Genomic DNA, 25805 nt, shown 5'->3' on the forward strand with positions numbered 1-25805 from the left:
GGACTGTGGGTTAAATCCCCGCCCCGCTTCATTCCTGCGTTGTTTGGGGACAGTAGGAAGATGGCGGCGGCCCCGCTGTACTGTGTCTGCCGGCAGCCCTACGATGTGAGCCGGTTTATGATCGAGTGCGACATCTGTAAAGACTGGTTTCACGGCAGGTATGTCGGTTATAATGTCCTTTAGATATGTGCTCCATTAGAAGTGAGAAACACTAATTGTTTATTAAAGAAAGGCGACGGTTCTCTAAGCGGTGTTGACTGGTAGCTAACGCTAGCGGTGGGCGACGGGGGTTTTAAACCGTCTATTGACACGACTTTACGAAAGAAAGTGAGGCTTCGTTCTCTGAAATAGGCTTGAATTCAGTCCATTGTTCTGCCAATGAGACTAAAACATACAACTTGTACCTGGTCTCTGTAAGTATGTTGATAACCAATGTTATTGACTCAAATAGAGTCCATAGCAAATAGTTTTTATCTACTAATATGCGGATCTATCAGGATTGCCGAGCTGTGTCAGTGAACCTGAGCGATCATAAGCTTGGCGGGGTCATCGTGGCATACAAAAGGCTGCATGTTTGCCAGCTGCTTATATTCACTTAAGAGATAAGTTTAATGTTGGTTTTACTGTGATTTAATGAACGGATTAAGAGCCAGTTAGACAAGTCGTTGTATAGACCAGTGTGTGGATCCAAGCTCGCATTCCGGCTCACCAAGTTAGGTTATTTAAGGTAATGGCAACCGCAGCCAACATTTTCCATGTACTTTAAACTTATTTACATAAGCAACTTCTATTTGTTTGGACATAATCTGTAGGTCATTGTCATATCTGATCATATCTTAATATTACATTTTAATACATACAGATTTCAAGCTGTGTATGTAACTTGAGCTTTTTGTATTTTCATGTGTTTTTAGTGGTTTACTTTATTAGAAAGCAAATGGTAGAGAACAAGGGGCTTGTTATGGTCGGGCTTTTGATTGACAACTTGAGAAATTTAAATCCCCCTTTCAAGCAGAGTAGGCACATGGCAGGGGACCCCTAGTGGTGAACAGTGGGACTATTTAAAGGTACCAGGCAGACACATATCCCCGGACTGCTTATGGTCGCTTTTTTTGTCCTATTTTTCTCATGTCCTATCCTTATTACTGATTACAAGTGGCCCAGTGGTGTTATAGATGCTTTTTATCATTCGTGCTCTGTATGTGTGTGAGTGGGTGGTGACTATCAAAATCATAATGGGGAATTTTATTGTTGTGTAATAAAACCCTTTTTTGTGTCTGTATGGCCTAAGATGTCACATTTCAGTAATACGTGCTCTTTTCCACATCTGATATTGCGACAAATACCCTACGCTTTGCGGTCAAGATTATTCTGTACTTGTTTGGGTTAACAAAGTGGCCTAGTTAATTGTACAAACTGTAGTTTTAATAGGGCGATCAGGTTCAACCCCTTCATCAGGCACTATAAAGACAGGGGGTTGTCGTGTAGCTCATCTTGTGCTCTGATCCTGAGGGAAGGAAGATAACAAGTTTTCCCCATAGGGATTAAGAAGATATATTATAACTGTTGTCAAATAATGTTGTGTGTCAGACACAGGTAACCAGCAAGACCTCACTTTTTATATATGTGGCTCAGTAAGTCCATAGACCAACTTCAGACAGAAGTAACACATGCCCTGTTCTTTAGTCCTTTGAATCAGCCTGTGTGGGCACATCTCCACGGCAACTGTTTATGAATACAATAATCTGTTTTTGCTCGTGTTGAAATGACGGAAGCCATTGCGTAACCACATTGCCCTGCCAAAAAACTTGGCGGCCAGAATTTGTGCCGTATCAGAGCCAAAAAAGACTGCCTGTGTGGCATGTGCCAGCAAGAAAAGGAACAAATGTTGGAGCTTCCCCCCATTGATGACTAATAAGCAGATACTCACACAGAGCAGAGCTCCAAAAACAGCCACATTTCCTGCCTCTTTCCCACGAGGCTGGCCAGAAGGAAAGGGATATTCTCTGGCTGTGGATGATGGCACGCCGATGGAGTGGAAAGGAGAGGAGCTCAACCTCCCGTTGCCTGTTTGTCAGTGTGCTAGCTGAGTTGCTGTGTTTGTGTGGGGGACTTTGTCTCGCTGCCTCAGTTTCTGGAGTGTGTCCTGTTTTCCGTCACCTGTGTATCTCAGCATTTCAGTACACAATACAGCCTGGAACTTCAATGGGATGAGGACTTGGGCATAGAAAACAGAACACTGTGTGGTTTATCTGTGTCGGAGTCGTGATCAGTGAGGAAAGCAAAAAGAACATGTATTTCTCTAGAAAAGATGCTCTCAAATGCTTGCATGTATAGACTCCCATATTGACACACATGGCCCCCCCAAGTCTAGTCTTGTATCACAATACCAACATTATACAGATACATTTCCCTGGTCTATCAGTGACCTGCATAGGGAGGAGATTTTTTGTTGTTGGTGTAGAGTTGAATGTAATAAGGATGCACCAATCCAAGTTTTTCCGATACTCTCTTTTCCCCAGATTTTATAATCTGTATACCTCACTGCACGTAGCGATCCACTTAAAAGGGTCAGCGCGTCACTAAAACATAGTCACACATAGGGTGTAACAATGGTAAGCTATTATTAGATCAGTCATTGTTATACATTCTATAGCAATGACAATTTCTTGTAAATTTAATCATAGGTCAAATTATAGCATTCTTCATGTTGTGTGGATCCCCTGATGCATGATTTGGCTTACGTTCAAGCCATGTTTATGTGTGACTGCACATCACAGGATTGATATGTCTATGAATCACGAGACTGATCAACCAAAGACTAATTTCCCTCCTTAAATAGTTTTATCTGAAAAATCTTTAGACGTGATAAAACTATCCACCATTTCACAAGAAAAATTAATGATTAGAGATCTCAATCTTCTTGTGACCCAGATTTAACGAGTACCGATGCCCCGAAGGACTCCTCTACGCACCAAAACCGACTACTAGAGCCTGTGGTTTAGATTACAAATGTTAGTTTGAACTCTGTTATTTACCATTTAGAGCCTCATCTAATTACAAGGCCTGCCTCTGTAAATGGATTGTTTCCAGTGTTTCCAACATGTCAATTTACGTCAACGCTTAGGATGTTGGCATGCTGGAAATCCTCACTGGGTCAAGTCAGATCACAGGGCTTACCCCGGTGTAAATGTCAGGCTTTCCGGTCAGCCCATTGTTGGATTTAGGTATGGACGGTGGGGGCGATGATAGACCAGCAGGGCTCCATGGAGACAGAGGGAATGATTGATGGGCACTCCAGCTAGTCAAGTTCAATGCACGATCCGTCAGTGTCACACAGAGTGTGAGCACGCTAAAGAGAGATGGATAGCCTCTACAGAGGCCTGTTTAGTGTTTACACTAAGTGGATGGATGGATGAGTGGAAGGATTCGTATTTTTTACTACTTTTGTCCATGAAAAAGACATTTCACATCATCTGTTTGGATGTCTGATAAGTTAATTGGCTGAAATAAAGAGGGGTCTCATAGCGCCTGTTAAAAGCTATGTTTACATTCATTAGCAAGGCTGTCTCTTGGGGGCAGGGAAACTGCATTACTTTCAGCTTGATCAATGTTGATTAGGGGTCAACAGCCTCATATATTGATTACCAGTCAGATTGAATTATGATATTAAAGACATTGCAGTTCTGCCATAAAATTGAAAACTTAGTTCAGATATATCACTTTATTAATAGTATTCCACCTAAGTGGAATCAGAATCAATAAAGTATTTCTGATTCCACTTAATTTGGGAGTAGATTTGGATCTGTCAGTGCCATATTGAATCTAAATCAATGGAAAACAGTCTAGACGGGCTGAAATAACATCTCAGTATTACTGTCAATAGAAGCTTTTTAAAACTGTTTGCTTCTTAGTCATCTTATATTCAGAACAATAAGCTCGTTGTAATTCATGATATATTTAAAAAATGCTTATCGACAAGCGTAGAGAGAGAACTGCATCCACAAGCCAGTCAGTCTTCAGGCAAGTTCAGACTGAGTTTTTTGGCTGATGTATTTCAGCAGCAGACAGTCACGAGACTGATCACTTTGTAGGTTTTACAGGGGCACTGGGGACCTTAAGACAACCATGTTGAAGACATGTGTGAAAGCAGAGCCTCAGTGCTTGAAGCCTCAAGGCAACGCAACCTGCACCAAAAACAATTAAGTTGTTAAAACTCCCAGGAGCTCCCTGACGCCCCATAAACAACAAAGTGATCCTCTTTTGTTGTTTAACAGCTGACTAAAGAGAGGCACACAGCCTGCTTCAAGCTGTAACCAATGCAGGGATGTTAGGCCGCTTTTACGCATAGCTAGCTAAAATGATTTTACCAGTAAGGCCAAAATGACAGATCCCTATCCATCTGTCAGGGCTCAGTGGCTATTACTGCTGTCCAAGTCCTGCACTGTTTATGTAAGCTTTGACTGAGTGCATTAGGAAAAGGGCTGGAGGAGTCAGGTGCTCCTCTGGGGTAGATAAAGATAGCCAGGTGTGTTTAACTGCCCTCATCTCCTCTCTATCTCTATCTCTACCACCCATCCATTAGGGATCTGCCAGTTCCCTAATGTAGGCGTGTCGCCGCCCCATGCAGAGCAGTTATTTAGAGCTTAAAATAATGGTGATGCCCGCCTCCAGCCTTTGTGTTTCTGCACCGATCATGGAGGACAATGAACCCCTCACAGTGCATGGACTAATGAATAAGCCCTCTCTGTCACACAGGAAGGAGGCCCTTGATGAGAGGAATTGGAGGGAGAGGGGCTGTTGATGGCAGGAGTTTAGCCAAGTACACACATCTCCTCTCATTCAGGAAGGGATATTTTGCTTGATAATCTGCTGCAGTGGCGTCAAAGAACAACCCTCCAGTCTGAATAAGGCGAGGTTTTGTTTTTATCTTTGTGAGACATATTGACTGTACTCTGTCACCTTCTATCACAATATGCTCTTTTGTTGTCTTACAACATACGATAACACTATTATTATTAAGATGACGTCAGTTCACTTGTCTCCAATCTGATCCTCGCTCTGATTGCTCTCCAAGCAAACGAGATTGGTTCACGTTGGTTCAAGAACTGTTTGCACACTCACCAGCTTTGCAGTGATGCAATACATCATCAAGCCTGAGCAAGGCAATAGGAAATACTTGGCCCTCTTTCCCTTTCAGCTGAGTTTCCTCCCCCTTTTTACATTCTCTATCTCAAGTCCACAAACTTTCACGAGCTTGGGTGCCTTGTTAAATAGTAATCATTACAGGTGACACATAAGCTGAGTCAGGCCAGCGTATGTGGCACAGTGCCCTGATTTCCCACTGGCATTACAGAAAGGAAAGTACCAAGTGAGATGAGGACACCAAAGTCACCTCGGCTGAGTACACGGTGCTCTCACACATCTCGACGAACCCGGCAGCAGTGAGCTGTGACTCATGCTTTCCCCTAGCAAACAGCCACATGTTTGAACCAAGACTCCTGATACATGAGCTAGGCTTAATACTACAGCCAAGCACTGCACAGTGTTATTGTTGGTCATCTGCTTGCTCACGTGCAGGAGCAGGAGGGCTTCTTGAAGCTTTTTTTTTTTTGCCATTTCCTATTTTTACAGGGGGTTTTTTTTCTGTGGATGTTGGAGGATAAAAGTGATTTTGTAAAAAAAAAAGATAACTGACAAACAGCCCTCCTTAATGGCAAATCAAATATTCTATCAGTAACTGAGTAAAGTTGATAATGTATTTGTTGAGTAAGTCACTCAGAATGGTTGTGACAACTAAGTGCATGTTATTTTGCCCAATTTAGTAGACATCTTGACGTAATATATGCTTGTTTGCATTACAAATGCTGTTTTCAACAAGTGAATGTTTGCAGTGCAGCCAATAATAGTACAACGTTGTATGTGGTAAACTGGGGAGAGTGAGCTACTGTTGATATCCTGTTAGTGCACCGGGCTAACTGGGGCCAACATTCACACAGGCTCACCACTTCCTGATGAGCTAATGGCCCTTGGCTTTATTTCCTTTACAGTTTCCTGCAATTTCTTGTAGATCAAAGCTGATAGCAGGCTGCCATTAGCTCCATCCCTCCTGGCTTTTTAAAACAGAGGCTATATCAGCAACAAATCCATCATTTATAGCCTATGTCACTATGTTAGCAGTGTACTGAAGCAGGTCATTAGAGCCCAAGGGAAGGAGTTGATTAGGTTTGAAGATGGTTAGTTTTAAGTTTCAAATCAGTGTACTTGCAGTTTTTTTTTTTTTACAGATTACATAGTGCAATTCCTTCCTTAGGGTCAGGCATCACAGTGCTAATGGTGCTTAGCGGCATGTATCTTAATTAGCCGAATTAAAAGCAAGCAATTACATTCACCAGTGGCTACGGTCATGGGAGAAGTCAGATTAGTACGGTTGTTGCTTGATGAATTAGTAAAATGGGTTTTTTTTGTCTGATCACACTAGCAGTAAGTGACTTGTCTGGATGCAGTGAATATGTCTCTTAACTGGCTTCAAATCAGGTTTTCTAAACTACATATTGTCCAACATCCACGTGTATTGTGATGATGTTTGTGCGTAGATATGGACACACCAATGAGCGTTTAGGCAAAATAAAGAAATGGCCAGATTGTAGGAAAAGTATTAGAAACAGACATTTAACGGTTATTTCCAGGTCAAGTGGGGACATATGATCTCATAAAATACAGTCATTGTCTACAGATCCCAAAAATCACTTTAAGATGACAAGCATAATGGTGGCCTGTTAAGTACAGAGGGTCCTTTGTGTGTGTGACCTCTGCTTCACATCATACAACCATAAAAATGACCCATGTTTTAGTCTCACAAACATGCAACTTGCAGTTTTTCTAACTCTAACTAGCCATTGGTATCCATTCAGGCTGAATAGCAACTTGGTTGCTGTTCAACCCATGCTGCTCTGGAATGGGGCTCTGGTATGCAACAGAGGAATGCATATGTGTTGGTGCCTGTGGTTTGGCTGTTGCAGGACAGTCGGGGGTAGTGGTAAGAGCGACACTGTTGCAGAAAAACCGCAAGACCGCAAAAAACCTCACTCTCTGTACACGCAGTCTATGCTCAGCCAAGATTCTGACCTTATGCTGCAGTCAAGTAATGACGGCAGAATGGGAAGAACAGGAAAACTTCCCATTATTCCACCTTGGGAGTGTTCACGCTCGTTCCAAGATGGCTACCCGCAATGCTAGCCTTGTAGTTACATGATTTAAATAGCCTAAATTAGCTACTTTTGCTGTGTTACAGATTTGGAGTGGTTTATTTACAAGTAAAACCAGATGCAAACAAATCTATAGCTCCAGCTTTAAATTTAGCTGAATCAGTTGTATTAGTGTTAATATTAGATTTGACTTTGCAGTCATTTTGCCACCGCTTTGTTGACACTTCTTATATATAGTCGACTAAATTACAACCAAGTGAGAAATTGTTCACATCAGCTGATGAACTTGAAAATATGGTCTAAACAATATGATGTGTTTGTTTGTGGCATTAACCAGGGCCAGGGCCACACTAGTGCCCTTACATCCCTATTGTGCAAAGGCTTTGAAATGTGCTTCAGGTTTCCTGTTCCTGTCTACAAAACCAGTGAGGCTGCAGTTGTAGAACATTTGTTGGAAAAATAGATCAGAGCAAAGGTCATTTTCCAGGCCCAAACTGTACTTTGCTGTTTCTCAGTGTTTGTTTATCCCAAACCTGTGACCCCCTGACATTTTCTCTGGTTACACTGTACACAGTTGGACGTCAGCTTAGGTGTGATTTAAACTGTTTCAGCTTGTCCAGGTCAGACAAAGAACTCAGTGTAGTCAACACTCCAAATCGTGTTTTGTGGTCAGTACTTTTGTTTAAGATTTGGCAGTAAGCTATGCTGCAGTTGATTAGTACCTACTTTTAGTACAACTTTTACTTGTTGAAATAGTTTAAGTCTCTGTTTATTCAAAATGTCTTGCTAATGAGAGCCTAGAAATCATTTTGATAAACTAGCAATTGTTTTTATTTTTAAGCAAAAAAAATGGTACAAATTCTGTCGTTCCAGCTTATCAAATGTGAATCTTTTCTGGTTTTCTTTGTCTTTTATGATAGGTTTCTTCCAAACTTGGGGTTTTTGACTGTTGGTCAGAAAAAACAAGACATTTTAAGCCATCACCATGGGCTCTGAGAACTTATGATGAGCATTTTTGATTTTTTTCTGACATTTTACCGACCAATTGATTATCGGTTAATCAAGAAAATAATCTGTAGATTAATCGATTTTAATGGAAATAATTATTTGTTGCAGCCCAACTCTAAAACAAATACGCTGTCACATGAGGTAGGGATGTAGGATATGTCCCAAATCATATTTAAACATGTTGGAAGAAGTGCAAGCCTGTTCTAACTGTATCTCCTGTCCATCTCCAGCTGTGTGCAGGTAGAAGAGCATCATGCTGTGGATATCGATGTTTACCACTGTCCCAACTGTGATGTTGTACAAGGACCCTCCCTGAGTGAGTACTGCTATTTGTCATTGGTTTCCTTTGCTTTTTGTTTCTTTGTTTCTCTCCCTCCCTCAGTCCTAACATTTATCTCTTTCCATTCAGTTTTTCCCCTCCCACCCCTGTCTCTGTATGTTGGGCTGGTCCCAGGGGGAAAGGGCCACTCTCTGCAGTGTTACTCAAGTCTGATTTTTTTTTTCTTTTGGGGGGGGGGTGTTTAACCTTGGAGAGCCCAGGGGGCAGACATTAACAGGTTAACTGAATGGTGTTGTAAGCCCTCCACTTTGATTGTAGAAGTGCGCCCCCCCATCTCCGTCTCTTAGCACAGGGGTTAAGTACTGAATTGATGTCCTCACAAAAAGTGGTGGTGATGTACATAATTTACCACTTTGTTGGGAGAACAGGCTTCAAGAGGGACATGATAAAATTAGAAGGAAACAACCCTATGAACCTCCGATGTCTCTTGTTTGCTGCAGTGAAAAAGCGCAACAACTGGCACAGGCACGACTACACAGAGCCAGACGATGGATCGAAGCCGGTGCAGGCTGGCACCCCAGTGTTTATCAAGGAGCTCCAGAGCAGGACCTTTCCTAGGTAGATATCAATTTGGACATATGCACATGTATACTTATAAATTGCCTCACCTGTCAACCCAACCACCAACGGTCAAGCCTTGTTCATATCTGCTTAACCAAATAAAGAGTTCCCCATAAAGCTGGTCCATAGATGCCCATGTCATAGGTTGCTAATTTATAGTTCAGCATCGGAATTCACCTACTGATAGCACCACTGCAACAATAGACGGATGTATTGTACATGATTAGGCCGTATTGTGATTTAATTATCCCCACAGTGACTGTGTTTACGTTCTTTCATTTAGTTTACCATATATGATGGGCTATGCAAGTACTCTTTTCTTTTATTCACTGTAATAGAGAGCAATGATTATGGCGAGCATATGGTTTGCATTGGAGATAGTTTTGCTAGATTTATTGAATTGTTATTGAAAATGGCAGATAATTGATTCTTCAACTTGCTTAATGTTGTCTTCACTATCAGTAATCTCCACTGACATCGGAAACTTGTTGCAGAAAACACAAGCAGCCCAAGCTAACCAATCACAGTTCTTGCGGTCTCCCACATGGTATCTTCTGGTCACTGTAACTCTGACGTGTAGTTACATTTTTAAGGAGGCACATGTCAGCTACCGTGTAATCTACAGCGTAGATAATAAAATGGTAATAGACCAAGTTTACTGAACTTGTTATGATTGTATTTCAGTGGTGAGGAGATTCTGATGCGGATGAAGGGGGAGCAGGTGACACCCAGGTACCTGGAGAAACACGGCTTCAGCTACCCCATAGCGGTCACAGAGATGGAGGACCTGGGACTCAAACTACCAGCCACTACTTTCTCTGTCAAAGATGTGGAGCAGTATGTGGGTAAGGACACTTAATAATGAACAGGCTTTATTCTGCAGCATAAAACGGTTGCCGTCAGCTGTATCAAATTTACAACACATTCGTGTTTATCCTTTGGGAAGAATGTGGGCCCTGGGATTGGGATACACAGTAGCCTCAGTCTGCTTAAAAGCTAATGAAACCACCCAACACCAGCCAGCTAAGTGGCCATCACTGAGCAGGCACCATCTGTGTGTCAATATGAACAGGTTTTAAAGTTCATGGGGTTTTAACCCACTTATCAGGCATCAGGCGATGGCTGAATGAGTTCTAAATGAGTGACGTCTAAGCTTTCACTCCCCTCTATATGACCATTACGCTTCCTTATTGAAACAGACTGCCACTTCCCAGCTCCTATTACAAGTCCATTACCAAGCCCACCAGTGTTTTTATCATTAAGTTCAGATTACAGACTCCCCCTCTGACTTTATCTCTCTCTCCCATGCCCTATTGAGCATTAAGCCAAGGCACAGGTGTTGTGACCAGGGACTGAGTGTCAGGTTACATTTCTTACTGTTTGAAGACAATGGGACAATTGAACGCTGATGTCTTCTGTGTCTCATTGGGGTCTAAGCGGTTGTTTAGCCAACTTAGTGTGTGGCCAATGATTGGGCCCAGTGGTAGAGCATCGATGAATGGTCAGTGGAAGTTCCATAAAAACAGCTTGTACTATAGATTGGTATGATAGAGACACTGAACAAAATATGAATGTATAGCTTCATTTTTATTTTTATGACCCACCACTATGGTATATGGTATGTGAGAAACATGTATGTGTCGTGCTAGTGCCTGTAAGTCGACACATTCTTTGACAAATACAGTACACCAAGAACAATACATGAAGAATTAAGATGAGACTACTCAGTCAATCCCAGGGGGTTAAATACAAGTGTTACTGCAAAAAAAAAACATGTAAAAAGTTGGGGTTTACTGGTTAAGATGCATAACATACGACTGCCACATCACCAGTTCAGTTACGGCCGTTTAGTTAAATCCAACGTTTAAATGCAACATTTCCACAGTCTGCGCCAGCCACTACCCCGGCCTGTGCAACAGACTCAACGTACGTCCAGTGAAGAAGATGATCAGAGCAGAGTGGCTCTGTCTGTAGAAATACTGGATTTAAACGTTAGTTTGACCCCGGGCAGATACTTTATCATTCCAGGCAGACAGTACACATCTGTGCGATTGCAAAACTACCTTTTGAAGAAGCTGTTGGACAATGCGTAAAAAATAACGTTTTGACTTTTCCCATAAGGTTTGCGTAGGCAACACTATGTGAATGAATTACGGGTCACAGATGGGGCTATGATATAACATTATATTGTATATCATACAAAAATGCCATATTGATAGTAAAGAGCTTGTTGTTCTGTACAGGGTAGTCAAGAATATGGAGAGAAAAGAACACATTCTCACCACAGAGTAAATGATTTTGGACCACCTTGCTGTATAAATTGATTATTAATGAGAAAAACATTTTCTTAAACTGATTTTAAATTAATGCAGTAAGAAGAGAGTTACTGTTTCAAGCATGTTGACGAAGACATATTTGCAACAATTACCTTAATTAATGACCCATTACTGGGTCTAATATATTATTTCTGTTTACAGCAGGACATAGGGTAGTTCACGTTCCTCTCTAGCTGTGGATTTCAGATTATAAAAGGTTTTTCTCTCGCTGTTGGGTTTGTGAAGCTGGTGTTTGAGCTTGGCATTGTGTGGTTTCCAGGCAGCTTTGTGTCTTGTAGTGTGACTGACTGCCTTTACTCCAGCTGTTCTCTGTCATCAGACGCTGGCCAGCTGGGCCTTCAGAGGTGTTTGTGCGTGCAAGCGCATGTTTGTGTGTGTGAGGGGGAGAGAGAGAGAACATGCAAAGGGGTAATAAAAAAAGGTGGGTGGGAGGGGTGTGGGTAAAATACAACAGCCAGCTGTCTTGCTGCACACACTGCACCGGTCCTACTTCCGGCCTCATGTGTGTCACCCGAGTGTGATTTTTGTAGCGTCCTAACTGTTAGCTGTGTAGTCTCTGTTTTGACTTCTTTGTTCTTTTCCTTTTAAGCATCTCTTTTCTGTCTCATACGCATAAACACACCACATGAAGCCTTTGTACTACCTTCACATCTATATATGCATTTCTCTCTATGTTCGAGGTCTCCCACGAACACAAACACAAACACAAACGCAGCGGCCCTCTCACCTCCACCCACTTCTCCTCCTCGGGGACTGGTGGTCTGGACAGATTGACAGATTGTCTTGCTTGCCCCCCCCGTACAACCCCTCCCCACACTGCCATATTGGTGCCAGTTTCCCTCAGGGCTTGATTTCTAAAAGCACATGGAGATGCCAGCGGGCCACTGACCCAAGTGAACCCCACGCCCACTCAGCAGCCAATTAAAAAGTTGAAGATATTTTTCATTCAAGAGTCACTGACTACAGAACTTCTCAATGTCATATTATATGGACTAAACAGTGCATATCTCCCATCTAGGTGGCGACAAAGTCATCGATGTGATAGATGTGGCTCGGCAGGCAGACAGCAAGATGAAGCTCAGCGAGTTTATCAAGTATTTCACCAAGCCGCATCGACCCAAGGTCCTCAACCTCATCAGCCTGGAGTTCTCTGACACTAAGTAAGCTATGGTCCAGTCTGTTCGCTCTGTTGGCTAGAGGAAGAGCCTCAGTAAGCACAGATTCCTAATAAACATTAGCAGCACAAGTCATGTCACACTTCTGAAAATGCTTGTATAAACCAGCATTGGCTGTCTGGCAATTATGTCTAACATTGTTGAGTAACATTGTTGGCAATTTCAAAAGAATAGCTTTCAATTGTATCAAGTGGACCTTGAGTAATTGTTTTTTGCAAACTACGGTTTCCAAGCTCACAAACGTATTTACACACTATTATAAATTTACTTTGTGATTTATCAGGAGTTGTAGTAATTGTTGACAATTAAATTACTGAGCACTTGCATTTTAAAATTTAAGTTGCAGTGGTTAAAATGTTTTCATGCAGCATTTCTAGCTACTACTAGTCAGTGAAACGTAATTTCCCATCTCTGCGTTTCAGATCAATTGTATGGCCACTACAGCCTGGCAGATACCTGATATTGATATTTGGGATTTTTAAAAAATCTGATAACGATATATCAGCCTGTATGCAATTTTTTGTCACTTATTGGCCAACATATACACCAATGCGGGCATATCTGCAATAAGCTTATATCGGCCCGAACCATGTATTGGTCTAATTCTAATGCCCACTGTATGACTTACAGAAAATAGAGAAGAGTATTTTAATTTATGGTCATTACATTTCAGTAACTTAGCTGACAATCATGTAACCAGTTACATTTGGGTTTTGGGTATGCTTAGAGCTGAAACTTTTAGTCGATAAGTTGATCAACAGAAAATTTAATCAGCAACAAGTTTGATAATCGATTAATTGCTGAAGTCACTTATTAATTTCTCAATTGTGACTTTTGCTGTTTTTGTTATGTCATTGTAAATTGAATAGCTTTGGTGTTTGTCACTGTTGGTCAGACAAAACAAGAAATTTGAATATGTCACATTGGGCTCTAGGAAATTGTGACATTTTTCACTATTTTCTAATATTTTATAGATTAAATGATTACTCTGTTAATTTCAAAAGTAATCGATGGATAAATCAATAATGATAATTATTAGTTGCAGCCCTGCTATCAGTATTGAAAACTGTGTGGAAGTCTAACCTCCCTTTTTTGTTTCACTTTTTTCCTCGCCTCTCCAAACACCCATTAAGGATGTCAGAGTTGGTGGAGGTTCCTGACGTGGCTCAGAAGATGTCCTGGGTAGAGAACTACTGGCCGGACGACTCCTTCTTCCCCAAGCCGTTTGTCCAGAAGTACTGCCTTATGGGGGTTAAGGACAGCTACACAGATTTCCACATAGACTTCGGAGGCACCTCTGTCTGGTACCATGTTCTCTGGGTAAGTGTGTGCATGAAAAAGAGGTGAATGTATTTGAAAATCAGGCAAGAATTGACAATGACAGGTTCCAGTCCAAATTAACTACTTGTTTGTTGTTTAATCTAAGACCATGCTGCCCTTTCATTAGTCAAACTCAGTGATTTTTAGTGTGTTTGTATATACTGAGGTATTTGGGGCAGGCAGTCACAGCTGATTGGCTAGCACTTACTGAAAGGTCACCCTGCTTCTCACATCACATCTACTCATCAAGCAGCTCAGAGGGCTGCACTGCTGTGCCCATATTGATGAACTCATCCTCCCTCTTCTGTAAACTATAGCTGACATTAATTTCAAGGTGTTTGTGGGTGGATGTTGGTGGGTGTTTATAACAGCAGCATCAATGTATCATTAAAGTGTGGTGACTGTTAACTCCTCTTCATCTGCTTTGCAGGGTGAAAAGATCTTCTACTTGATCAAGCCCACACCCACCAACCTTGCACTATATGAGGCATGGAGCTCCTCGCCCAATCAGAGTGAAGTGTTCTTTGGGGACAAAGTGGATAAGTGCTACAAGTGTGTTGTGCCCCAAGGAACCACCCTGCTCATCCCTACAGGTCTGTGGTTATGTTTATGATTGTGTGAAGTTTCTTTGAGTGTTTTTATGTGACACTGTCAATTATCATACCCAAAGGACCTCTAGTGCTGACTTTTAGGGTGCTTTCACACTTTTAGTTTGGTTCATTTGGTCCGAACCAAGGGAGAAAAGATATGTTGTTGTCTTTTATTTCTGGTCTGGTTCGTGTACACATTGGCTTTTTACAAACGAACCAAGAGCTGCAAAATAATTCAGACTTATGTGCTATTTACAATAGACACAAAGTAGTCCCTGTCCTTCAAATAGGACTCAAACCAGTTTAGCACTGTGCCAGAAAGTCCCACCCAGTTTTTCAGTCTGCCTTGTAATATGTTGTGGTTGACTGTGTTGAATGCAGCACTGAGATCTAATAATACCAAGGCTGAAATTATGCCACTCTCTGTGTTTAAATGTATGTCCTTAACATAAGCAGTCTCAGTGCTGTGGTGTGGTTGAAAACCTGACCAGAAAACATCAGAACAGTTGTTTATTTAAGAATTGGAGGTTTGTTATGGGCCTATAATTGTTCAATAATGAGGTGTCTAGATCGAATTGGGGGTGGGGGGGTGTTACTATGGGATCGCTATGTTACACACTTTTTAATGGACTTAATGAACTGCAGAAGTACACAGAGTAGAATACAAGCATACCACACTGTGGTTTTAACAGCTTTTAACTGTCAGATTGATCAGGGAAAATCCCTGCACTTACTTGCTGATGCGCACACATGTTACCATGGTTACCAAACATTTGCATAAAGACATACATTGTTTTCTGAACTGTTCTCAATCAGCAGATGGATTTGATAATAGTAATAACTCCGCTTGGAAACGGATTGAGACCCTCCTTTTCAATCAGTCTCAGCCCGGTTGTTTGGTCTGCACCAGCTTTCTCACCAGACTAACTACTACACCTACTTTGTGGTTTCCAAGCACAATATATATTTCAGACACTTGGACACACAGTTATCTGTGTCACTAATGTTATATCATTGTAGTTGTTGCCTGGCTAACTCTCTGCATCAACCGACCTGTTGTCTGGATTTGTTTCTTTTCACATGCATTCGAAAGTTAAAACAATGATGCTTCTCATGGCTCCTGCCAGGAAAATACAGGCCTCTTGAAGGTCCTCTATCATTGCCAAGGGAAAATAACAGAGGGAATTTCTTCCTGAGCAACAATCCAGACAGTTCTTAATGATCATAATTACAATGGAAAAATGAAGAAAAACAGTGCTGTTATGTAATATGATGAAAGTAGCCATGACGCTGTAGATCACAGCTTTCCCTGCACATGACTTTGCAACATTACTTTAACTAGCAGTGGTGGTGGTGTTAATTAGAAGTTGTGTTAAGAGTGTAAAAAGATGTTTGTGTTTCATGTCACTAACTGAATATGACATGCTTTTTTTTCACGTATGTAAAGCTAATGTCTCCAGTCATACAATTATCCATCCATCAGTCTCTGAATAGACTTTTTAAGCTGTTAGAGACAGACACCCAGACAGACAAAGCTCATTTCAGCCCGTCAACTGCTGGGCATCCTCAATCAGTCTTCTAGCAATGCTTTCTCAGCAGGCTGAAGCAGAATTGTAAAAGAGAGCTTTTGGCAGAGAGGGTGTGGAGAGGTGGGAATTAAGTGGGGGTCAGAGAGCACAGTAGGTCAGTCAACCACTGCATTATCAGGCCTGTCTGTCAGACTTACACCAACCCCCCCAGACTCTGCTTTCTCTCACTTTGTGTTGTGTAAAGAGCACTGTTTATCTGAGGGGGAACACATCATTGTAATAGACAAAGTTATCTTTTTTAAGTCTGGCTGTGGGAGGATAAGAAGTTTGTTTTTGTATATATACATGTGGGTCTTTTGTGCATGATCAGGCATATAAATGCGGTAAATATCTACATATATTCACGTGGATCACTGTAACCTACATATTTGAAGTGCTTAGTATTAAGGTGTCAATTTAGCTGTATGTTATTGTTGCAAGTTAGTCTGTGGGTCATTGTGAAGTTGTGTAAAGTGCTGTGCTCTGGTGCCCCCTGCAGGCTGGATCCATGCTGTTCTCACCTCTCAGGATTGCATGGCATTTGGAGGGAACTTCCTTCACAACCTCAATATTGGCATGCAGCTCAGGTAAACAGCTCAGATAATACAAGAATGGCTTGATTATGATTATTTTAATTGAATCTAGAAACTAATTTGCTCTTGTGTTTGTTACTTTGTCACTAAATGATTTTGTATTTCATCTGTTGGTTTGTAGGTGTTATGAAATGGAGCGTCGTCTGAAAACCCCAGACCTCTTTAAGTTTCCATACTTCGAGGCCATCTGTTGGTATGTGGCCAAGAACCTCTTGGAAACGCTAAAAGGTGAGAGTCAAATGTTAATATGTACAAACCACAGAAATGAACATGTGTGTTGTCTAAATGATGGAATTAATAGTGCCATTATAGCCATTGTTAGAGACACCATTCAGTTATTGTAATGTCCTCGGTTCTATCCCCATAATAACCTCCAAATCTGCATATTTTTGCTGTCCTGTGGATACCTTGTATCTCCACAATGTCAACTTTTCATAAACTAAGAAAAACATCTCTGTGACAATGCATTTTTAGATAATCCGAATTTTTAAAAGGTTTATTTTAACTGAAGTAGTAGGGTAATTTTCTCAATCCACAAAGAAACACTTAATACTTTAGTTCATATGAAAAACTCAAAATCACAAAACTTGGAGATGTATGGTTTTCACTAGACAGAGGCAATATGAGCATCATCAATGTAAAAATGGCCAATGTTCAGGTCAGATGGTTCATACTGCCTACTAATGTCTAAATGTTATATCAGCTTGGGAAGTTACAGTGTAAAATTATTTACATCTCCTTCAGACAGTTTTAATATTTAATTAGTTTTAAGTTTTCTCTCTGTGATTTTTACAGGTTTAATTATTGATTGATTTTTTTCCCCCTCTCAGAGCTACGAGAGGACAACTGTCCACCACCAACCTACCTAGTGGAGGGAGTCAAGGCTTTAATCAGTGCACTGAGGACCTGGTTGAAAAGAGAGGTGAGGGTCAGCCACAGGGTTCTTACGGTCATCTCTGTATACCTGCACCTGACTGAAATGAATATCTACAGTCCAGATGGTTATTGTTACATGGTTGGGGACGTCACTGCTGTTTGTCCTTATCTCCTGGATGTGTGTCAGTGGCCAACAACAGACTTCTTTCTGTTCACTTCTCCTATCTGAATGTGGTCTGTTGTGGCTTTGCAGGTGACTGAGCCCAGCAGTGAGGTACCAGACCATATCAGGCCTAACCATCTCATTAAAGAGCTGACTAAGGAAATCCGCTACCTGGAGGTAAGAAGGGACGAGGAGGAAAGGATATAGGTGATGGTGAGGCCTCTAAACTTATGTAGGTGTTGGTGTCAGCTCTGAGAAGAGCGAAGGCCCTGAACTGATGCATTGGTGCTGGTTTTAAATATCATAAACTGTAACATGCTACAAAAAGCTGCAGCTGTAACTTGTTTTTCAAGAGACAAATTCAGGACGATCAGTCCTCAGATGCTGCACTCTTTTGTTCATGGGCGTTATCAAATGTCATCATGGCACTTTGGAAAATAATTTTCTAGAGATGATGTCCTTTATTTAGCAATGGCTATCATCAGGAGGCACACGCACATCATACGTTTTATGCAGGTGCTGGGTAACAAAAAGCTGCAAAACAAAACGAAAAAAGTACCCACGCACTTCTATGCACACACACACAAAAATAAAAAATAAATGAACATATTTTTAGAGTACTTGATCTAACAAACTGATTAGACTCTGAAGCGTAAAAGTACAAAACATGTCACAAAAAGGAAATAGAACGCATGGAACCTCATTAAATTCTAAAATTATAAAACAAATATACAATCAGGAGTTAGTTGTGAAAATTCATCAACTATGAATGTTCACAGCTTAACTTACAATATTTTAAACTATTTCACTATATATAAAAAAAACCCCAAAACATTATTGCTACAATTGAACTGCAGCTGTACATACGTTTTACCAGTGCAGTACATTATCTGTACTTCTTTTTAGACTTGAGGAAACACCACGTTGGGAAATGACCTTTTTCCCACTTTTACCGTGTTGATGTGATATTGAGGAGCACTCGGGTGCCATTTTTTCCTTTTTTGATCTTTCTTTTTTTGGGCTAATAAGTACAATCTGTTTGATCTGTTGTTTGTTGGCCTTTGTTACTCTACGTAACATACAACTTAGGCAGGCCCCACATCACACACACAGGATACACATGACAGCCACACTGACATCTGATTATGTCATTAAAAAATGTTAAACAGAAAACAATTCAAAAATAGGTTTAAATGTGGGCAGCATTTTCTTGCAGGCAATTCATGAACTTATGAACCTGTAAATTACTGATTTTGGTAGAAACTTGATTCCATGATGTGTTTTTGCTGTTTACGTCAATAGGAGGAACCAGTCAGTGGTGGCAAGCCAGTGAAATCTCAGGGAAGTGTGTGTGGAGTATCATCTGGATCAAATGGCTGCCCAGCCACTCGCTCCACACTGGAGAAGCTGAGCCAGGCCCGTCGGGCAAGAAGGGCCGCCAGGCGGCTGAGGGAGCAGCAGCGCCAGGCCCCCAAAGTGCCCTCCAACCTGGACATCTTAGAGCAGCACACCAGGGAGGTGCTGAGGAGGCTGGAGGTGGGACTGCTCGAGGAGGTGAGCATCAAGGAGCAGTCAGTGTTTACTGCGGTATTAACAAAGCAGATCACAAAATCTGCTCTCTTTATCTGCAATTGTTTTTCTAGCTATGAAACAAAAAGTAGCTCAGTGTAGATGCTCCCTAAGTGTATACATGTGGACTAAAATATGTAATAGGCTGTGTTTATTGATTGACACTGGTCTGTGCTACTTAGGATGCAGCATTCTGCGCCAAGGTTCACGGGAAGCTCAACAAAGTGTCAACTGCATCAGCTGCTGCTGCTGAGTCTTTAGATGACAACCACCTACGGCTAATGCTGGTCAACGGCAGAATTATCAGGTGAGAGCTCGCTTCTCTTTGGTCAACACAGCAGTTTGTGCTTATTAATTACAGCTCAGTGGTCGTTCGCACCAAATCACTCAACCTAAATTTGTTTAATTTATGTGCGCATTACTATGTTCATAACCAGTGAAATAATATGGTCATTTAGAAAAACAGCTGCAATTCTGTGCAGATGTAAAATCCTTCCTGTTTTATAAAAACAACTCATCCCAAACAAAATGAGAAAATCCTGGCCCAAACTGCATCAAATAACATAATCTAAATGATAATAGAAATTAGAGCCTGAAAGGTACAACAATAACTTTCATCAATTCATAACATTGATAAATAACATGAAATTGGCTTTTACGCAGGAAATAAAACAAAAGGTGAATTAAGTTGCATAGACAAACAAATCACAGTCAAGAAATTTTAGGACACAGGCTTTTGATGATGGGAATCTTTCTGTTCTACCTTTCTACAGTTGAGATTCTCTGTATTTTATGGTGAAATTAAAATTTTTCACCATTCAAACATTTATCTTTGTGTGTGCAGAGATATGAGGCGGCCAGCCTGCAGCCCAGTAAAGACGGAGGGTGAACGGTCATCTGACGGCCAAGACCCACCAAAGAGTTGTGTGGATGTGAAGTCGGAGAGGACGCAGAACAGTCAAGAGCAGCACAGCACATTTGAGAAACCCACGCTCTTCAGTAAGTCACCCGTGGTGTTTGTTGTTGTTATTATTGTTTTTATTATTGTTATTAAACCCATGTTTTAGCAGAGAAATTGAAATCAAGCGTGTTATGTCAAAGTTTTAAGCTCATGGTGTGTTCCTGTGTTTCCCAGGGGGTCTGGAGAGGGTGAAGACTGAACTCAGGGAAGAAGTCTCAGGACACTCCAGTGTGTCAGACGTGGAGTCAGACAGTGACTCTCCCACAGAGGTAAATGATGTGCAGGATCTTAAATCACACTTTGTGAAAGAAAGGAAAACCACAACGTTAATGCTGTGCTATCTGACAGCATCAAATGTCACTTAAGTCTATGTTGTAGGCTAAATGTTTTATTAATGGAAAGGTTATTCATTGATTATACATTTAATTTATTTATTTTATGTATGTATTGGTTTATTTAACAAGGACAGTGCACGTTAATAAACATTGCTGTAAATGCGCAGTGTCATTTAAAATTTAAAAAAAGTTAATTAAATATTTCATAAGCATGCAGAGCAATAATAAGAGAGATTATTGATGTTAGTAAAAAAAAATATATGGGACATAATTATACTACATTGTTTGGTGCTAATTAAAATTGCAACACAGAAGCACACAATACATGACTACATGTAATGGACGACATTGTATTGCATTATTAGGAACTAATTGAAACATGCACAATAGACCATATAGTATACTGAGATAAAAAGCTACACATACAGTACATGAAATACATAAATCACTCTGGCACATTAAAACCAGGGTCACAATTAAAGATATGCATGCAGGTACAGAACATTTGAACACCAGCTGGATACATTAAATGCATTATGTAAAGTCCCAGAATTACAAATACAACAGGCAACACCATAGTGCGCTGTAATGGCACAGAGATATTCTACGTCTATTGAACTTTTCGCTGACTTTTTATGCTACGATTACTTTCTCATTTTAAAATTGCTTTGTCAATATAGCGTAAAACGTCCTCGTCCTCGTCGTCCTCTTCTGACGAGGATTCAGAGAGTTCCCAGGGGGAGGAAGAGGAGAAGGAGGAGAGGGGCTCATCTCAGCAGAAAGGCTCAGGGCACACCATAGAGCTGGACCAGTCTGGCCAGAAACTCAGGCACAAACACAAACCACTCAAACGGTGAGAAACGTGTGCAAAGATGTTGAAAATGGTCCCATCAGGGCACCCCTCAAAGTTCAAATGTGTATTATTTTTATGTGCACTGAGAGGTAGTAGTAATCAAGTCCTGTCTGCTTCCTGCAGAGAACGTCCTACCTCACCCAGCACAGCAGAGGCCATTCAGGGGATGCTGTCTATGGCTGGTCTGCTGTGCTCCTCCAAGTCAGAGAAGGTAGCCTCGTCCCGGGAGCACTGGTGGTCCAGCCCCAGCCACTGCTTGCCGCTGGAGCAGAGGGAGGCGGCGCAGCACCAGCACCGACTGCAGGGGGACAAGAGCCCAATGGACAGCCAGGGCAACAGCAGCGAGGCCTGGGACAATCAGGGGCTCCCCAGCCCTCTCGGCCAAAGCCACGCCAGCAGCCCAGAGACAGACTACCAGTACTGTGACCCCTCAATGTCTCCACCGCTGCACCCCTCCAAGAGGCACGCCCCCAACCCCCCACCCATTAGCAATCAGGCCACGAAAGGTTTGGAAATCAGATTTATTATTTTTGCTTCTTTTCACTGTGCACAATGATGTATGTGCAGAGTTTGACACTAGAAGGCTGTTTTCACATTAATCTGAATGGGGATTCTGAGTTTAACACGTGTACATATTAGTTTGGAAGCCAGTTGTGGTCCAATATGCAACGAACACAAGTGTGATGTGGAAACTAGAAAACCTCCAGTGCACAGACTTTTCCGTGAAGTAGGAGACATCTTGCGTCCAGGAGTTAAACTTTTGAAATGAAAAACATTTATATATTCATAGATAAAAGACTAGATGTAAATTTAAAATTCTTAAACTAGGTAATTTTATTTTCTGTGGAAAAATAGAGAAATCAAATCAGAGAATTTTTAAAACACATCTGGGCGGGAACTTTAATAAACTAATAGATTAGGCAAAGAAAAGTGGATTAAAAGATAATCAACAATCACATATTGGGGGTGACAGTGGCACCGTGATGTGCAGAAGAGATTGAGAGAAGCGTTAATGCAGAATTAATATGATGTAAAAATAGTGCATGCATAAATACATGACGTAATTAATGTGGAAATAAAATAAAACATACAATTTACAACCATACTATAGTATATGGAAATGTGAAAAAATACACATTTCACATTTGTAAAACTAAGGCCAAGTCTGTTGTATATACATTCAATATCTAGGTGTGTAAACATTATAGCTAAACTGAATATATAACTGCAACAATTCTGATAATCGATTTATCGTTTTACCTAAAATTCACTGGTTTTAGCTTCTGAAATGTGAATATTTGCTGGTTTTCTTTGTCTCCTATGTTTGTTTACTATTTACTATCTTTGATCTTCTGTTGGTCAAACAAAACAAGAATTTTAAATATGTTAATTTGTGCTCTTGCAAATTTTCATTTCGTTCATTTTTCACTATGTCATAGACCAATATTTTTGTAGATATAAAATATCACAGTTTATAGACCAAACGATCAATTGAGAAAATAATTGGCAGACTAATCAATAATGAAAATAATTGCTAGTTGCCGTAGTGAACATGCACTGTAAACATTCACTCCATTTTAGGCTTAATTCTAATGCTGTTCTCTCTTAATTAATTAATCCCATTAACATGTGGTCTCCTTTGTTTGTTTGTTTTCAGGCAAGCGGCCCAAAAAAGGAATGGCCACAGCCAAGCAGAGACTGGGGAAGATCCTTAAACTCAACAGACACAATCGTGTCTTTGTGTAACACTCCAAATCTTCAAAGGCAAAATAAGTGGGGATGTATTCTTGAAGAAGAAAAAAACAAACATTTGTGTATTTGTTACCAGTTACCAGACACTTTCGTGCTGTAGAAATGGGAGAAGGAAAAAAAAAAGAACACACTGCCTGGAGACGACCGCAACTGAACGAATCTTGACACGTAAAACACGCTCACTGTGCATGCTTAGGAGACAGGGTATTGGATTTGAAATAAGCAAGTGCACGACTTCACCACAAGCACACTAAGAACAAGACGGAAAGGAGCTACAGGAAGCGGAGAGGACAAGCATGTTGTGAAATTTTCTGCTGCAGGGAAAGGTGGACTGAAACTCCTGCAGGCATTTAAATAGACAAAGAAGATGTCTACCAAACAAACAACAAAAATGCTTGCTTCGCCGGGGAGCAGCAAGATATCTACTGCTTCTGATGCCAAGATCATCTGCATCACATTTACTAGTATTTACTCTCTCTGCTAAACACGCCGCCCCTTCTCCACACAACCTTCACTTGCTTCATGGCTATCTGCAACAAACTGAATAGGATGGAGGAGCAGATGAAACGGAGCTGTATCTCTAGCAGGGTCTTTTTCCTCTGGCCCGAGGGGGAAACGAGGTGCTAAGGAGGAGAACTGAAATTTCAAAATGGTGCTCATTGTTTGTCCTTTTCTCCACTCATGCTTGTCCCTTCCAGCCCTCACCTCCCTCCCTCCCTGACCCCCCCCTTTATCTCAATCACACCAGCAATAATGACTTTGAGGAGAGGAAAGATTGAGAGGCAGCACTTTGGCGCATTCCTCCCCCGATTCTTCTGTTTGTAGAAAATCTAAATCGGTCCATTAAAGACTTGCACAATTTAGTGCAAAATGTACTCTCAAATCTGCACTATATTGTTTGATAATTAGACAGACTCCCCGTCTGTTTCTGAGCAATTTTGGCTAAAGTTGAGCGAGTTGCTCAAAGTGCTGCCCCTCTGAATTTTTTTAAAAATAGGAAGTACGAGTCATTCACTTGGGTCTAAAAAACCGAAGATGGCAAATGACTCGCTTGATATCCTGCTTAATTTATTTCTCGTTTTATTTGTGATGTTGATTTTTTTATGTGTTATTTTTATGGATGCTGAATGATGTATTTATTAATTGAAAGAGATAATGATTTTATTATATTTTGACCCTAAAACCTCAGCTATTCTGAGGGGGTTTTCCCTTTTTATAGGGGGTTTTCTCTCTTTTTTTTTTTTTTATCTTGAACACATACTTTTTGTAAATGTGGATGTTTTAGAGTTCATGTGATCATCTGTTGAGTAGCAATTTACCTACAAATCGTTTATTATCTTCGATTCTGTCACAACTGCCCCCCCCCATTACCCAGCTGAATAGATCTGGTGTTGATTCTTGTCTGTTCTGGTTCCTCTGGTGTTCCTCTTCTCCCTGTAGCCAGAGGTGTTGGGCTATGTGCGAATAGAAACTAGGTTAGGTTGAGAAATGTCAACTTGCATATCTACACCTGAGCTTTTTCAACTAGTGCCACCCATCATTGAGCAAAAAACAAGTATTCTGAGCCACTGTGGTCGATCCAAAGTAGTCAATGCATTCAGAAGAAGTGAACGCTTGAGAACTTTAATGGGATGAGTGAGGTTTTTCCTTTATTTTAAAAATAATACCAGTGCTGATGTGTTTTTGCTCGGGGTGCGCAGTTCTTCACTCTCAGGGAATGATGCCATGGACATAACCTTCAATTAACCACCAGCCACGTCATGGATGCAGACAGGATGCTCTTAGCACTCACTCAAGACTTTTAAGATTCACCTTGTGCTTTGGAGTTGCTGAGGTTTTTGTTTTTCATTGCTCAAAAAAAGTATTTCCTGGTCGTGGTTTTCAAGTTGTAAGGATAAGCTGTGCTTTAACCAGTCGAGTCATTGTACTTTTTACGCTAACTTTTACAACTTCTGTTAATATGAATTTGATATGGTCCCCCACTGCTTCTTAACACACTTTCAGCTCAGTGTTATACAGAAAACACCTTTTGTTAAGTTGACTAACAGACATTTCACACATTTAAATGACACCCAGGCTAACTGTTGCCAAGTAGCTTTAAGACCACTCTTTGAACAGCGTCAGACTTGGAAAGCTTTGCTCAGGTTGACTTGTAATGCACATGACCTGCGAGTGACTGTGTGATCAATCCTTCAGCTCTGATGAGGCATTTCACATAATCCCAACACAAAGAACCAATTTACAGTGTTAATCACATTGCCAGACTGATTTCCTCCTTTTTCTTACACTACACTTTAACCTTTTAACTTTTTGCATGTCACGTCATTAAAAACATGCGAGCTGGCCCGCAGGCAGGGTTTGTTACAAGGTGCAGTATTCATCGAACAGAATCTGTCCCTTTTGCTTTTAAATGCAGCTCTCTTGGCATTTGTGTTATGTGCGTTGGTTCTTGCTATGTTTTTTTTCCAGATTTAAATTGCTTATGATTTAAAATATACAAACACTGGCTAACTGTGACACTGTTGATGCATTGAATTTTGTTTATGCATTTCAAAAATTGCGTGTAAATAAAACTAATGAAATAACATACTTGTCTT

At 40.9% G+C, this 25805-nt stretch overlaps 1 protein-coding gene across 2 annotated transcripts; it reads left to right on the forward strand.

Annotated features, from left to right (window-relative positions):
- kdm7aa (lysine (K)-specific demethylase 7Aa) lies at positions 1 to 25793 on the forward strand. Of its 2 annotated transcripts, none has more exons than XM_044186268.1 (18): positions 1 to 158; positions 8447 to 8532; positions 8997 to 9114; positions 9802 to 9962; positions 12472 to 12613; positions 13762 to 13948; positions 14379 to 14541; positions 16606 to 16693; positions 16821 to 16927; positions 17530 to 17621; positions 17829 to 17915; positions 19041 to 19292; positions 19490 to 19614; positions 20152 to 20306; positions 20443 to 20537; positions 21284 to 21456; positions 21580 to 21962; positions 23114 to 25793. In XM_044186268.1, the coding sequence occupies exons 1-18, from the start codon at positions 61 to 63 to the stop codon at positions 23200 to 23202; spliced, it is 2601 nt and encodes an 866-aa protein (XP_044042203.1). In that variant the 5' UTR covers positions 1 to 60; the 3' UTR covers positions 23203 to 25793. The 2 variants fall into 2 exon arrangements, with proteins under 2 accessions (XP_044042203.1, XP_044042204.1); XM_044186269.1 differs by lacking the exon at positions 1 to 158 and adding an exon at positions 8201 to 8357.
- Positions 25794 to 25805: the final 12 nt, after the last annotated feature.

This window comes from Siniperca chuatsi, linkage group LG23, assembly GCF_020085105.1.
Source record: "Siniperca chuatsi isolate FFG_IHB_CAS linkage group LG23, ASM2008510v1, whole genome shotgun sequence".
NCBI lineage: Eukaryota > Metazoa > Chordata > Actinopteri > Centrarchiformes > Sinipercidae > Siniperca > Siniperca chuatsi.

Bases quoted from the DNA above. Each gene is read 5' to 3' on its own strand.
- kdm7aa (XM_044186268.1), top strand. From the start codon at position 61: ATGGCGGCGGCCCCGCTGTACTGTGTCTGCCGGCAGCCCTACGATGTG. The intron at 16,694-16,820 runs GTAAACAGCTCA...GTTGGTTTGTAG, and splicing joins AATATTGGCATGCAGCTCAG to GTGTTATGAAATGGAGCGTC. The intron at 21,457-21,579 runs GTGAGAAACGTG...TGCTTCCTGCAG, and splicing joins AAACACAAACCACTCAAACG to AGAACGTCCTACCTCACCCA.